The sequence below is a fragment of the Taudactylus pleione genome, unplaced genomic scaffold (assembly GCF_031769625.1).
Source record: "Taudactylus pleione unplaced genomic scaffold, aTauple2 ptg000518l, whole genome shotgun sequence".
In the NCBI taxonomy this organism is placed as follows: domain Eukaryota; kingdom Metazoa; phylum Chordata; class Amphibia; order Anura; family Myobatrachidae; genus Taudactylus; species Taudactylus pleione.
In genome coordinates, this window is record NW_028284920.1 from 4,956,957 (window position 1) to 4,973,851 (window position 16,895).

A 16,895-nucleotide genomic window follows, 5' to 3' on the forward strand; every position below is an offset into this window, starting at 1 on the left:
TGCCCAGCCTAGGGCGTTACGCTGTAAGTCCCCTCTGCTATAGTGGTACCAGACTGGTAAAGACTTGTGCTGGTTAAAATGTTGGAGGAACCCTACACATTTGTTTTTATTATCATTTTTCAACAAAAAATAACAAGGCTGCACGGACTCAAGGGATCTGTGCAGCGCTACAAAACCGGTGTGTCTTCCCGGTGGGATCATTGTTTTGAAAACGATGGTGATCCGGTTTCATCTGCCCTTCAGTAACTGTAACCCTTAGGCTCACTATTAATTTGTGTACACTTTAAATTAAGCTGGGTGGACCATCCAGTTGCACAAGCAGACTAAAGGCCTGATTCAGCACAGATTGCAAGTCTGCAATCGCATGCACCCGCACGTAGCGAAAATATGCAAATGAATGCGATTGCAGCACTATACCAAGATGCCCCCAGCTCATAAAGCAGCCCACTTCCCATTACGTACATCCACAACTCAGCGAATACATCAGTAACATCGCGTAACATCGGACCCATGCGCAGAGTTGTGGGTGAGCTTGACATGCCTCACAACCTGCGAAGCTTCCTGTCGCCATGTGCTCTGGCTGCGTTTGCCGTCGCTGGGGCTTAATTATGCACTTGCATTCCTCTAACCAACGGCACTTCCTGTCAATCATTTCTTTGTGTCACTGCGTGTCTACTTGGTTCGCATACCAGATCGCAGTGATCGGCTTCCGCATGTGCACTGCACTCCATATACATGTTCAGAACACAAACATTGACCGGTTGCGTGCGTCCGCAGCCTTGCGATCCAACCTGAATCAGGCCCTATTTTTGGTCCAGCAGTGTCTAGGGACCAGGACTGGCTGGACCTAGTTATTGGGCTTAGCTAGTTATATACTGCATTACAAAATATGCAAACAAATAGCAGACATGGGAACCGTCTGCAACTTTATGCAAATACAGCTACAAAGCCCTTCCCTGGTATACATCAGTGTGTATCAGTGAGCTAGGACTGAGATTCCCACTTTGAGTATCTGTAGACACGATCGGCCGCACCATCATGGTAGGTGCAGATTTTCCATCTGAATATGGCCTCCAGAGTGAACAATTGAGCATCTGTGTACACAAACACTTCCACCACACGCCCGTGACATGGCCATAAGATGGTATATCCCTGTATCAGATTATATCGTGCGTCGGCAGCGCCTTGGTGCGTACACACTCTAATGCATGCGCCGTTAGAGTTTTTAGGGATTTCGCACACGAGCAGTAGCAAAACATCCCTCAACTCCATGACCATCGTCATTGCGAGGGGCTCTGAATCAGGCCCAAGTTGTGCAAATAAACAGTCACATTGTTTTCAGAGTAAAAAACTTCACCAAATCTCAAGATATTATAATAAATAAAGAGAATATTTCCTGTTACTAAGCATGCCAAGCTCAATAAACCCGTCTTCCATGCGATTAGCATGCACTGTATACCTCCCTGTCTAAATTGCAGCTTATTTTTCTGTCATGCTGCCTTGTTGCTATGATTATTTTCACTCTTTGATCTCAAACATATGTAACTTTGCTGCTTGAAATACCTTTTAAAATAATTACAAGCAAACGTAACCTTTTAAAAAGCCTATAGAGTGCATTTACAGTGCAAATAGCTTTGTTTTGTGTACTTACCTAATAGATTATTATGCAAAATACACTGAAGTACCATGAATGTACATGTTTATTTTACCATTCAAATTGGTCTCTGTTTTAAGGAAATTTGTTTTATTCATGTACTCATTTATACTGTATTCTGATAAAGGTTCAGATCCCACTTAGCAGTTTACCCAAAAATATGAGATATGGTAAGAACTTACCCTTGTTATCTCTATTTCTACGAAGTCCATAGGGTTCCACAGGATACCTTGGGGTATAGGTGTGACGTCAGTCGCAGGGCACCAAAGAGTTAAGCTTTCAGCCTCCCAGGATGCACTAGGTCCCCCTCCTATACCCCGCCCCCGGGCCAAGGCACCTCAGTTAGTTACCAAGCCATAGGCCGGAGGAGGAGAAGGAAGAGAGAGAACAAAGATCTGGACACATACAAGAATCACATTCTCACCAGAGGGAGACGGAAAACCCGTGACCAGAGCAAAGCCCATCTGCAGCACAGGTGCGACAGGGCGGGAGTCCTGTGGAACCCTATGGACTTCGTAGAAATAGAGATAACAAGGGTAAGTTCTTACCATATCTCATATTTTCTACTTCAGGGTCCATAGGGTATCCACAGGATACCTTGGGGATGTCCCAAAGCAGTATCCTTTAAGGGTGGGGACGCTCCTGTGCAGAAAGGAGAATCCGCCGCCCGAAGGAAGCATCCTGAGAGGCGAAGGTGTCAAACCTGTAATACCTCACGAAGGTATGGACAGAAGACCACGTAGCAGCCTTGCAGATCTGAACTGCCGAGGCACCACGTCGAGCTGCCCACGAAGGACCCACAGACCTAGTGGAATGAGCCTTCAGAGAAGGAGGGACCGGTAGGCCTTCATGAAGATAAGCTTCAGAAATAGCCATACGGATCCAGGCTGCCAAAGTTTGCTTTGAAGCAGGCCAACCCTTTTTACAGAAGCCATAGAGGACAACAAAGCGTCCGACTTCCTAAACGAAGAAGTGCGGTCAACATAAGTCCTTAAGGCCCGCACAACATCCAAAGAGGCCTCACCCACGGAAAGACCCGGTGAGTTAAAGGCCGGAACAACTATTTCCTCGTTAACATGAAACTGGGAAACAACTTTGGGAAGAAACTCGGGCCGAGTGCGGAGCACTGCCCTGTTCCCATGAAAAACCAAGAAAGGGGGTCTACAAGAAAGAGCCCCTAACTCAGAAACACGTCTGGCCGAAGCAACGGCCAGAAGGAAAACAGTCTTAGCTGTTAGCCATTTAATATCCACTGAGCCCAGTGGTTCAAACGGCGGTCCTTGGAGAGCCCTCAGGACCACAGCCAAATCCCAAGGCGCCACAGGTGGAACAAAGGGCGACTGAATACGGAGAACACCTTGCATAAAGGTGCGCACATCCGGGATTGTAGCAATCCTACGGTGAAACCAGACAGATAGGGCCGAAACCTGTACCTTCAAAGAAGCAAGGCGAAGCCCATAATCTAGTCCCGCTTGCAGGAAGGCGAGAATCCGAGACAGACGAAACTCCCGCGGTGCATAACCTCTCGGTCGACACCACTGGAAGAACGTATGCCACACGCGATGGTATATCCACGCGGAAGACGGTTTCTGAGCTCGTAACATGGTACGCACCACAGAGCTGGAAAACCCCCGGGACCTCAGCATGGCCGTCTCAACAGCCACGCCGCCAAAGACAGCCGAGTCAGGTCCGGGTGAAGACAAGGACCCTGAGACAGAAGGTCCGGTCGTAGCGGCAACCGCAGAGGACTGTCCACGGACAGACCCTGAAGGTCTGAGAACCAGTGCCGTCTGGGCCACGCGGGAGCTATCAACAGGAGCGTCCCTCCTTCCTGTTTGAATTTCCGGATTACCCGTGGAAGAAGGGAGACCGGAGGGAACAGGTATGCGAACCTGAACGTCCACCGGACGGACAGAGCATCCACCAGAGACGCCCCTTCGTCTCTTGTGCGAGACCCGTACACCGGCAACTTGTTGTTGTGCCGGGACGCCATGAGGTCGATTTCTGGAAGACCCCACCTGTCCACCAGTAGTTGAAAAACGTCCGGGTGCAGGGACCATTCCCCTGGATGAACGTCCTGGCGACTTAGAAAGTCCGCCTCCCAATTTAGCACTCCCGGGATGAAGACCGCTGATATGGCCGGAAGATTGCGCTCCGCCCAAACCAGGATCCGAGAGACCTCTACGAGAGCCGCCCGACTGAGAGTTCCTCCTTGCCTGTTTATGTAGGCCACGGTGGTAGCATTGTCCGACTGGACCTGCACCGGGTGACCCTGGAGAAACCGCTGTGCCTGCAGGAGAGCATTGAAGACCGCACGGAGTTCCAAGATATTTATTGGAAGCTCCGCTTCTGTCGGCGTCCACCTGCCCTGGAACAAGTGTGGACCCGAAACTGCTCCCCAGCCCCGAAGACTGGCGTCCGTTGTCAACAGGACCCAATTTGGAACCCAGAACGGACATCCCTTGTTGAGGTGGGTCGTCTTTAACCACCACGCAAGGGACAGGTGAACCTCCGGGGTGAGCACAATCGTCTGGAACTTCAGAGACTGAGGCAGCCCGTTCCACTTGGACAGGATCAGGTGCTGCAGAGGTCTGGAGTGAAACAGGGCGTATTCCACCATGTCGAACACCGACACCATGGAGCCCAGTAACCTCATCGCCGAGTGTAAGGACACCCGGCGGCTGTGCAGACAACTGCGCACCCTTGACTGTAAAGCAGAGATCTTGTCCTCCGTCACGAAGATCCTTTGCTGTCCCGAGTCCAATAAGGCTCCAAGATGCAGAATCCTCCGAGACGGGATTAGAGTGGACTTCTGCCAGTTGATTAGCCAGCCGTGCCGTTGCAGCAGTGCAATGGTCAGGTCCAAGTGGTGTAACAGGAGCTCTGGAGATCCTGCCACCAATAACAGGTCGTCCAAGTACGGCAACATGCGGACTCCTTGCAGTCGCAGAGAAGCCGCCATGACCGCCATCACCTTGGTGAAAACACGTGGTGCTGTCGCCAGGCAAAAAGGTAACGCCCGAAACTGGAAGTGGTCGCTGCGGATTGCAAACCGAAGGAACTCTTGATGGCGCAAAAGAATAGGGACATGCAGGTAAGCGTCCTGTATGTCCAATGACACCATGTAGTCCCCAGGTTCCAGCGCCAGAATGATGGACCATAGGGTCTCCATCCGAAACTTCGGGACCCGCAAAGACTTGTTGAGTGCTTTGAGGTTGAGAATCGGACGATATGACCCATTGGGTTTCTGTACCAAAAATAGATTTGAATAGAAACCCTGGCCCCTCTGGGAGAATGGAACAGGCACTACAACTCCAGCCTGGAGCATAGTGTGCAATACCTTCCGCAGCTCCGTAGCCTTGTTCCGGTCTGATAGTAGACCCGTGGTGAAGAAGAGAGCCGGGGGTCTGTGCCGGAAGGAGAGGGCATACCCGTGGGAGACCACCTCCAGAACCCAAGTGTCTGTCGTAGTGAACGACCAACACCGGGAGAACTGCAGCAGGCGGCCTCCCACCCTGGGATCCCCCAAGGGGAGACCCGGACCGTCAGGCCGCAGGCTTGTCATCTGGCTTGGGGGCCGGACGTCTGGTACTCCATGCCTGTTTCCGGGGCTTGACCGATTTCTTAGGGCCAGCCTGTCGAGGAAACGACTGTGGTTTGGGCCTGCCCTGGGCCCTAGATGACCGAAAGGACGATGGTCCAGAACCAGAAGGAGCAGCGGCCGACGGGAGACAAGCAGATTTGGCTGCCGCCAGCGTGGCCACAATCTTATCCAGATCCGGACCGAAGAGAACTTCTCCGGTAAACGGCAACGCTTCCAGACCTTTCTTGGAATCTGCGTCCGCCTTCCAGGATCGCAGCCACAAGGTGCGACGAGCAGCTACCGCTGCTGAAGAAATTCTAGACACCAGAGTACTAATGTCTAGAGCCGCCTCGTTGATGTAGGTGGCCGAATCACGGAGATTGCCAATCAACTCCGCCTGTTCGGCCGGACAGTCGGATTCAAAAGAAGCCTCTAATGAATCCGCCCAGCGCTCCATCGCTCTGGCAACCCAGCAAATGGCCATAGCCGGCCGTGCTGCCCCCCCTGCAAGGGAATAAGCGGACTTCAGGCAGATTTCTACCTTGCGGTCCGTAGCATCCTTAAGGGAGGACATGGATGGCATCGGCAATGTGGCACTACGGACAAGACGGGTCACGTGAGAATCCACCTGTGGAGGGGATTCCCACTTAGCAAAATAATTATCCGCGAACGGATAAGCCACCACCAGGCGTCTCTGCGGCTGGTATCTTTTGCCAGGTTGTTTCCACGCCTCCTCTAAATGGTCCACCAACTGACCCGAAAGAGGAAAGACTGTGGCATCGCCCTTCACATCTTTGAAAAAGGCATACTTAGATTTAGCCGCTGGGGGAACTTCGTCCTCAATCACCAAGGCTGTGCGGACCGCCCGAATAAGTCCAGGAATATATACTTTGGACTTAGCATCAGCGTCCTTAGTATGGAGAGGTTCCTGATCGTAAGGATCCAGAATCTCCCCATCATCAGACGTCCCTTCGTCATCCTCATAAGGAGCGGACAGAGACGCCACCGGCCTTTTATGAGGCCGCATCACAGACTCCCCTTGCAACACATCCGACAAGTGCTGTACAGAACTCGTCAGGGAGTTAACCCACGCTGGCTCCTGAGAACCCGGGAGTGGGGAAATAGGGAGACTGTGGGGTACCACCAATTGTCGTGGGAACCCCTGCATGGGTGACGACACCACAGACTGCTGGGACAAACCATTCGGAGTAAACGCGGGCTGCGGAGCTAACTGGCCCACTAAAGCTGTTAACGCCTGAGCGAAACAAGCCCAGGGCGGCTCCTGTACCGGTGCTGTAACCGTAATAGGCCGCGCCATGGACAAACACTGCCGGCAAAGGCCCTCCGCGCTACCCTCCCCCTCCGCTAACGGTACTTTGCACGTGGTACACTGTAGCCGGAGGGGAAAATCACTTTCAGACATGATGGCACCACGTATGTGACCTCTCTCACCAATTAAGTATTAAATAGGCGAGAGACCACCCTGCAGCACCGCACCGCAAGAGCTTTAGCAGAAAGAACAGGGACAGTAATAAAGCTGACAGTTTAGAGAAGAAAAGTTACAGGCAGCGCTAGCACAGTCACATACAATGCAGAGAAATAACAATTCCTGCACTAACAGCGCTGATCACTCAACTACACAGACACAGGGCCTGGTAGGACACAGCGCTGCATACACAGACCTGAGCCACAGCGGAGGAGAGGTATGCGGGGGGACCCAGACCACGATGCTTCCTTCCAGACTTCCAGCAGCGTTCACCATGCGTTGCAGAGAAGATGGCCGCCGAGGAGCAGAGAGAAGCTGGCCTGGGGGAGGAGCGCTGACACAGGACCAGTCAGCACAGTGCAGAGAGGGCTGTGTGCAGCGGGGGAGGCGCCGGCTGTGAGACAGGGAAGGCGCGCTCCCCTGGCATGCATTTAACCCCTGGGACGCCGCAGCGCTACCGCTCTGCTGAGGTCCGCTGTCCCAGGGGGTAGTGGAAGCGCAGGTTGGTCGCCTGGCTCCACGCTGCAGCCAGTCCCCAGGGAGCCCCCTGCCTGGGGACTTAGGACCATGTGATCAGCGGGGACCCACCGCGGGACCCCGCTGCTTACCTCTGTCCCCCTTGAATCCGGCCATGGTCCGGAGCATCTGGGGTCACCGCTAGCTGTGACCCCAGACGCCCACCAGCATCCCCGGATCAGTACCGGCGTTCTGGTACCGGCGGGGTGTAGGGAAGACAGCATGGACGTCAGGACTGACTGTCCATGCTGTTCATCCAGATGTGCAGCCACAGCTGCATGAAGAAAAAGCTTCAGGGGCTCTTCTAGCCCCCACTCCAACAGGTGCACCCGACTCCGGCCGGGCACCAAACTAAACTGAGGTGCCTTGGCACGGGGGAGGGGTATAGGAGGGGGACCTAGTGCATCCTGGGAGGCTGAAAGCTTAACTCTTTGGTGCCCTGCGACTGACGTCACACCTATACCCCAAGGTATCCTGTGGATACCCTATGGACCCTGAAGTAGAAATTTTGATTAGATGTGGGTGAACCAGTGGCATCACTAGGGGGGTGCGGGAGCCGGGAGTGCATGTTCCACCTCAGTGACCGCCGGGCACTGTGATGTTATTGTGCAGCACCTGGCTCCGATCACTGAGGAGGGACCAGCAGTGCGGGGACAGTCTCTCTTTCTACACTTGAAATAGGAGTGTATGCAGGGCTGTGATAAGGTTTTATTGGCGCTTACCTCACTCCACACACTTTAACCTTCAGGCCACTGATGAAGTTGTAGACCTTTTTGGAAAGCAGGCTGGGCCAGTCTCTGTAAAGAGAAAGATGTGAGGACAAGGCAATTACAAAATCGCTATGCTGCACAAAAAAATGTTTTCCCCAACTAAGGGGGCGCGGTCACGCCTCCCACGATTAGGCCATGCCCCCTTCACCCGGGGGGCTTTCAGCACCCCTGGCCATGATTGGCTTGTAGCCAGCAGCAAATTTGAAATGCGGCTGCTCTGCCGGTGCTGGGATCCCATGCTCAGTCCCAGCGCTGGATGCTGATGTCCCTTGCAGCACACATCTCTTCACACTGAAAACAAACCACTGTCCCCAGACCAACATTGCTATGTGATTGGATCATATAGTCCATCAACTAATTTTTACTGTTGCAATCTGGCTGGAACTATGGGCCTGATTCAGACCCACTAGCTAGGATGCGTTCGCTCTTAGCTGCTGATGTTTCGCAATATGCGCATGCGTATACATCGCACTGCGTGTGCACGAACTAGTCTATGCGATCGCCCCATGTCTAAAGAATCCCAGCCAGAATGAGTGATAGGTAAAGCTGTTTGTGGGTGGTAACAGGGGTTGGACGATGAAAACGGGGGAGTGGAGGTGCGAACGCAGCCATGTCTGTGCGTCTTAACGCAATTCCATTAATTAAGACAGAGCGTCATAGTACATGTCACCTGGCTGGATTTTACACTGAAGTGCTCGCAGTGCCTGCCTTAGGGTATGGTCAACCACAAGGGCTTCGTTCGCTTCAGATGGTACTTGATGTTACCGATGGTTGCATACACTTCCTGGAGATGACATTTATAAGTGGGTGTCTTAAGACAGGCTGGTGGGTGTCTGCATATACAGGGCGATCGCACGCCAAGACAGTGGGCGTGCTTATGCCTTGCCGTGCGACTGCCTGTCTTGCTGTTAGTTAGCCGAATTTGCATACGTATCGAGCGAGCGAACGCATCTAGCGAGTGGGCCCTATATGCAATATGTAGCACATATCCTCATGTATTAAACTGGTTGGGTATGATATGTTGACAGTCATCATTTCGACATAAGATTCCATAACCCCTACCCCTCTTTCTAGTGCCTAACTCTAACATCCCCCGCAGCCTAATGTTGACATTCTGACAATGTTGTAATTTTACCTGTTGACAGTCTGATACTATTGAAGCATAGAAACTATAAATTCCAAGACACAGTTACTGTATATATAAAATATAGAACAATTTTATTCCATCAATCTAGTTGAATCATATATCGTATGTTGTTTATCATGTGTACATATCTAAAACATTATTACAATAATGTCATATTTAATAAAATAAAGAGTTAGTGCCACTAAGGGATAAATTAAAAAAAAAAAAGAATAGTAATATGGTCTTATGTTAATTTTCCACAATCAGGCATAAAAAAAGCTTGAAAGGTTTAATATTCACTGTATTTCCGGACTTATCCGGCTATGGCCAGTATTCAATTAGAGGCGAAAAGTTGGAAAACTTTTGCCTGTCCGACTTTCCGCCTCCTTCGCCTGTTTCAGAGGTGAAAAATTTACGTGCACATCCCCTCTATTCTCCCTATTCAATTCCTAAACAGGCAAAAATGGTCCCTAACCCTAACTTTCCCCCCAGTACCTAACCCTAATCCCCCCTCTAAGTGCCTAAACCTAACCCCCCCTTCCCTGCTGCCTAAACCTAAGTCTCCCGGGGGGTGCCTAACCCTAAGTCCCCCCCGGGGGTGCCTATCGCTAACCCTCCCTTCCCCTAGCCTGAACTTAACCTCCCGGGGGGGTGCCTAACCCTAAGTCCCCCCGGGAACCCTAAACCTAACCCTCCCTCCCCGCAGCTATCCGCGCCCAGCGTCTCTTCGATCGGGATGCCGGGCGTCGGGCTCCCAGCATATGTCTAATGACAGGTGTCGGCATATCGACATCTGTCTTTAGACCCTTGCCAGGATATGACAGTCGGGAACCCGGCTGTCGGAATTAGGTTCACCGGCTTCCTGACTGCATACCGGTATATTCTCCCCATATCAACACAAACATAGTCTGTATATATCTTTTGCTGCTGTTCAAGCAATTCACACCCACAATCCAGTGTAAAGCATCTGTGAGACTTTTGGAGGGAGTCAGGAATAAACACAGCAGCCATTTATTCAAGTATCTACAACTGAGTTCAATAAGGACAGATAAAAGACAGGAGACATTAACTTTGTTACTTGGTACAGTCCAATTGCAGCATTGCTAGGAGAATTGATACCTGCAACGACTCGGGCACCGTTTGCAAACATTGACTTCTATTTAGACAATCTCTTGCATGCAAAAGAAGGGTAGGCAAAATTGTCTTTGTGCACAAACTAACTGAGGGTTATACTTGCTTCATACTTGCCAGTATGTGTGAATGTAATGTTATATGTATGTCTGCAATTAACCCCTTGTTTTGCAGTCTAAAATAAAACTTTACGGATCCAAATGTCATTTGCTTGTTCAAAGTGTATAATAAGAATTGTATTTCTAATTGCTGAACCATAATAATTGTCGTAAAACTTGATATTTACATTGTTACTTGACAATAAGGACCTCATTCAGAGTCGGTCGAAGCGGCCGCACGGTCGTACGGGAAAAGGGGCCGGATATGCTAATGATTCCCTTGCAAGTTGCGTCCCTAAGTTCGGATCAGTAGCTGGCCGACCAAGGGGAGGAAGCGGCCGGAATTCAAAAAAATACGCCCCCTTCTCGTACGCATTGCACGTCATTTCCGGGCGTATAAGGATTAATCGAGACCATCGGAACTGGTCGTAGAGCTTAAGGTTGACCATACCCTCTCTTAAGCTCTACGATCATGTCAGTGTAAAAACCTCCCATGTCATATGTGCCATGACGCTACTTTGTTAATTATGCACTCCCATAAAACCGTATGCACTCCCATAAAACGCCGTTCACATAATTAGGCACGCCTGCGTTCGGATTTCCACTCCCCCGTTTTCAAGCACCTTCCCCTGTTACCACCCACAAACGCCTCAATCTGTCACTCAAACAACCGACCTGGCTGTGTTCAAGGAGAGAGAAATTTCTGATCGTAGCGGCTAGTTTGCGCATGCGCATTACGAACTTTACGCATGCGCAGTATAGCGAACATCGGTAGCGTACGACCGTGCGGCCGCTTCGACTCTGAATGAGGTCCTAAATTCTTGCATTGTCTGTTAATTCCTTTGGTAAAATACTTTTGTTGCCTGTAATAATGCCTGACGACTGACAAGAACCAAGGGATAAACCAGACAGGTAAGGTACCCTTTGTATCACACCACACTAGGGGTCGTTGGTAAAAAGTGGTTATCACATTGGTAAATAGTCAACTCCACAAGAAGGATTGTCTCCTCATTAAAGTGCAGACGTATAAAGCGCTCCTGGGACAAATAATGTAAACAGTCTCACAGTCCACGAGTCAGGGGCAGATAATATATATGCTTTAGTGTGAACAGTCCCAACTTAGAAGTGGCTCTGCTGCTGCTTTACACAGAGCATTATGGGCCTAACGCAGATTCTCGATGTTAGGGAATCTGCGCAGGCACCAGACCTGTTCTGCGCATGTGCAGAACAGGTCTGCAAGTCCGCACGGAGACTGCCAGCATACTGTCAATGATTGACAGTCTGCTGGCACTTGTGGGCGGGGAGGGGGTGGCGATGGCGCTGCCATTGGGGGAGGGGGGGGAAGAGGTCAGGATCTCCGCCGGCTGACGGAGATTTCATGGCCGCTTACTCTAATCTGCGGCGGCCGGCTGTGGGACCCCATGGGTCACGCAGCGGGCCGATGGTCCGCAGAGTATCTGATGCTGCGGTGGACAACGCAGCTTGGATACGTAATGCAGCAGGAGGCGTGATGCCATGCTGCATTACCATAATTGCAAGGATCACAATTGAAAAGTTGCCTGCGTGCATACATCATATATCTATGGCCTGCGTGCATACAGCATATATCTATGGCCTGTGTGCATACATCATATATCTATAGCCTGCGTGCAGCTTTGCAGTTGCGGTACTTTCTGAATCAGGCTCTATGAGCTGTTAGAAAAATCGATTAGCGGACCACAATTAGCCGTGCACTGGCAGAGGACTTTATTTGGATGCGGTCAGCAATATCACAGTCAAGTCTTTTGGTGTATCAACAGTATTCCAGCCAGGTTCTTTACAAATATCCGAACAGTAATTGTTTAAAAGCAAAAAGAAGTATGTTCAAGCGCTAATTTTTATATGGGTTATATAGTACACACTGTAAATGTTAATAATGACCAGCAGCAAAAAAACCTCTATATGCTTGTGAACATACAGAAAAATGTATTCTTACACCCTGACCTGAATGGTCAGCGTGTATTAATACAGAACAATGAGCTGTTGACTATTTATCAATATAGCCGGATCAAGTCCGGTAATAAAGCTTTTATTATGCCTGATTGTGGAAAATTAACATAAGACCATATTACTATTCTTTTTTTTTTTCATTTATCCCTTAGTGGCACTAACTCTTTATTTTATTAAATATGATATTAATGTAATAATTTTATAAAATATGTGCAATTGATATACAACATACGATATATAATTCAACTAGATTGATGGAATAAAATTGTTCTATATTTTAAATATAACTGTGTCTTGGAATGTATCGTTTCTGCCCTACTGGATAAATTTATTTGATGAGTGCAGTACCATTTTTTCTATTGGTTGTTTGACATTGTTAAAATATCGACAGGCAATACTTCAACAGTCTCAGAATGTCAACAGGTAAAATGACAACATTGTCAGAATGTCAACATTAGGGTTAGGCTGCGGGAGAGGTTAGGGTTAGGCACTAGAAAGGTGCAGGGGTTAGGGAATCTTATGTCGAAATTATGACTGTCAACATATCATACCCAACCCGTTTTATACATGAGGATATGTACTACATATTACATATACTGTAGTTTCAGCCAGACTGCAACAGCAAAAATTAGTTGATGGGCTATATGATCCAATCACATAGCAATGTTGGTCTGGGGACAGTGTTTTATTTTTCAGTGTGAAGAGATGTGTGCTGCAAGCAGGGGCTGGCTGGCAACTTTTAGCCTGGGGGGCAAGCACACGACACTGGCCCATGAGCAGCCTACCACCCTCAGTGCCCAGATGCAGTGCTATCTGTCGCCCCCCCATCCACACAGTGACTTCATCCACCCCCTACCCACTGCTACACTCACTGTCATGCTGTCAGTCCAAACTTCATCCCCAGACTAAGCGATGCACTGGTGATTGAAGAGCTGATAGTGCCAGATACTGTACACCCACAATTTGGGCCTATCAGGAACCTGCATAGTAATAGCCTACACTATCTACTGCATAAATATAATGTTATTCAACACATTAGGGTATGCGGGACTACAGGTGGGACATGTTGTATGGAGGGGAAGGTCCCCCACAGTGGTGTGGTGTAGAGTTGGACATACCCAGAACAGCGTAGCTGAGCTCAGGAAACCTTTACACAACACAGGCACCGCCAGGCGCTGGCATCTAACAATTGCTCTGCTGCTTTCAGAATAGGTTGCACTGCTGCTGGCTGCAGAAGCTGGCTATCTGCACCCACACTCCAGCCATACAGAAGCTGGAGGTGGGGACACAGGGAAGTGGAGGCAAGGGAAATTTGAAGAAAGGTACAATTCCCGAGTAAAGTATGCAGCGGTACTACATGTTATGCCAAGATGCCTCCAGCCTATCTTATCAACTGCGCTAGGAGGGGACTCAGGGGAGTATGTTTTGTTCCTCCCAGACTACTTTCTCGGGCACCCACACTGGTTCCTCCCCTCCACATTTGGAGCCTGGATGCACACGCTTATGATGCCTCAGTATACTATTACACTGTAATACATAAAAAAAATAGTTCACAAGACAAAAGGCATTTGATCTGTCCTCCTAGCTAGCTATGGGGGAGATGTATGAAGCCCAGAAGCGGTATAAGCACACGTTAGGTGCGCTGATACCGCTTCTCCACGATGTATGATCGTGGGTCTGGGCGGTAAATGACAGAGGCGCTATGCAAGATAGCAGCGCCGATAGCCAGGGCCATGTACGAACGGTCAGATCGCCTGACCGTTCGTCCCGCTGTAGCTGTCGTTATCGACAGCTACAGCCTAGCGCTGTCCTATCCCCACAGCAGGGACAGTGCTGTCCCTGCTGCAGCGGCTGCCGGCTGCACGCGGGGATCTCGCGATACTTGTGAGATCCCGCGCATGCTCAGTGGAGCCGGCCGGGACTGAGACACAGCGCATCGGCACTAGGCTGATGCGCTGTGGTCTCTTGCGGGTAGCGCCGGAGGGGGGAGTTAACGCTCCCCCTCTCCGGCCGATGAGATGTTCTTACATCTCATCGGTAGTGCTTCCTGCTTCGCCTCGGTAAAGAGGCGAAGCGGGAAGCGTTATAGCGGCACGTTAACTGCCGCCATCATACATCTACCCCTATGTGTGGTGCTTTCATTGTAAGACTGAGGCTTTTAAAGACCAGAGTCTACAGTCACATGTACAGTAGCTGCAGCATACATACTCTGACACACACACTCTCTGCAGTCCAGTCACACACACTGACCTTACGGACACTCTTTCTGCAGTCCTGTCACACCACACACACACACACTGACCTTACTGACACTCTTTCTGCAGCCCTGTCACACCACACACACTGACCTTACTGACACTCTTTCTGCAGCCCTGTCACACCACACACACTGACCTTACTGACACTCTTTCTGCAGCCCTGTCACACCACACATACACACACACACAACTTACTGACACTCTTTCTGCAGTCCTGTCACACCACACTGACCTTACTGACACTCTTTCTGCAGTCCTGTCACACCACACATACAACACACTGACCTTACTGACACTCTTTCTGCAGTCCTGTCACACCACACTGACCTTACTGACACTCTGTATGCAGCCCTGTCACACCACACATACACACACACACACAACACACTGACCTTACTGATACTCTTTCTGCAGTCCTGTCACACCACACTGACCTTACTGACACTCTTTCTGCAGTCCTGTCACACCACACACACACACACACACACTGACCTTACAGAAACGTTTTGCAATCCTGTCACACCACACACACAGTGACTTTACTGACACTCTTTCTGCAATACTGTCACACCACACACACACTGACCTTACTGACACTCTTTCTGCAGTCCTGTCACACCACACATACACACACACACACTGACCTTACTGACACTCTTTCTGCAGTCCTGTCACACCACACATACACACACACACTGACCTTACTGAAACTGTTTTGGCAATCCTGTCACACCACACACACAATGACTTTACTGACACTCTTTCTGCAATACTGTCACACCACACACACACACTTACCTTACACTCCTGCAGTCTGTTTTCCCTCACATTCGGAGAGAACAGTCTCCCATTGATCCAATCTCCTGTGCTTCTGATCTTCGGGTTAAGCAGCTGCAGGGTCCTACCTCCTGCACTGTTTGGTGATCGACAGCTTCTGCCTGCCTGCCTGCCTGCCTGCGTGCTTTCAAGCTTCCCTGACAGTGAATGTGGCCACTGCTGCCGGCCCAAATCATTCAATAGTGCATCGGCCCGGGGGGGCATATGGCCCCCTGCCCCCCGGCCCAGGCCGCCTCTGGCTGCAAGGGACATTAGCAGCCAGCGCTGGGGCTGAGCATGGGATCTCAGCATCGGCAGAGCAGGCACATTTCAAATTTGCTGCTGGCTACAAGCCAATCATGGCCAGGGGTGTAGAAAGCATAAGGGGGCATGGCCTAATCGCGGGAGACGTGACTGCGCCCCCTTAGTTGGGGAAAACATTTTTTTTTTTGCAGTGCCGCGATTTTGTAATTGCCTTGTCCTCAAATCTTTCTCTTTACAGAGAATGATCCAGCCTGCTTCTCAAAAAGGTCTACAACTTCATCGGCAGCCTGAAGGTTAAAGGATGTGGACTTACCTGCTTTGCCACCAAGTGGACTTGATATCGCTTGGGGTATATACCCATATTGGAATATTTGCTGCTGAGGCTGTCTTCCCTTTTTGCATAATGGGGATATCAGCTGCCCTGTATAGACCATTGAGACAGGGGTCAGCTGCTGGACGCGTACAGGCCTACGTGTGGATTAATCAAGTGCTCCGGGAGCTGCAGGCGGGCACTGGTCTTTGAGGCCTAACAGACGGTCGGACGCGATTGATGTGTGGAGTAACATTGCCGGATGGCAGGTGAGAGCAATGCCGCGGCTTCATTGTTGTGCACAAACATTTACAAACTCCATATATTTGTGGACTTTTGGGGAGATCCATGCAACATGGCATGCGAATATGGCCCCCATTGAATCACCATCTTTAAGCATACAGACATTCATTCCCTGCCACTTATCAGGGATTGAGCACATCATATAATTGGAGAATTTAATATTATAACGGTAGAGCATTATATGTTATTCATTGTGTATCCTGTCCACACATTACATCTTTTATCTTCAGTGGAATGACAGGTGAAAATTGAGAGACCAGGTGAAATTTAACATCTAATTGATACAAAGAGGACAATATCTTTATAAAACTATAAAAAGGAATTCAGCTATCAAGAGTGATTTTATTTTTTACAACTAGTCCAGGTTTATATAGCTTTTTCGGAGTAACATAATTGTGTGTATAGGTATATACCATGGTTTTATGAAAACAACCAGTTGTTTCTATTTTTTTAGATTGTATTGAATGTGAATTTATATACTCTTTTATGTGTTAGAAAATAAAACAACATTTGTTGTGTACTATACAAGTATTCTTTATTTCACATATCAGCCTTCATGATATTAATACTTATAGCGCAAATTATCCTAAA

At 49.5% G+C, this 16,895-nt stretch overlaps 2 protein-coding genes across 3 annotated transcripts in view; one reads left to right on the plus strand and one right to left on the minus strand.

The window, feature by feature from the left end:
• The window catches only part of RTKN2 (rhotekin 2), a 157,524-nt gene extending 142,011 nt beyond the window's left edge, over positions 1–15,513 (minus strand). The window contains exons 1-2 of the mRNA XM_088450479.1: positions 15,410–15,513; positions 7,962–8,036 (exon numbers count right to left, since the gene is read on the minus strand). The gene's annotated coding sequence lies outside the window, so the exon portion shown is untranslated. The remainder of the gene's footprint in view (positions 1–7,961; positions 8,037–15,409) is intronic.
• Positions 1–16,895, plus strand: part of ZNF365 (zinc finger protein 365) — a 77,952-nt gene that overhangs the window by 7,139 nt on the left and 53,918 nt on the right. The window contains exon 2 of one of the 2 annotated variants that reach the window (XM_088450482.1): positions 15,930–16,270. In XM_088450482.1, coding sequence (XP_088306608.1) covers positions 16,242–16,270 — 29 coding nt within the window. In that variant the 5' untranslated portion in view covers positions 15,930–16,241. Of the gene's footprint in view, positions 1–15,891; positions 16,271–16,895 lie in introns of those variants that run through there. The other variant, XM_088450483.1, reaches the window with a different exon arrangement.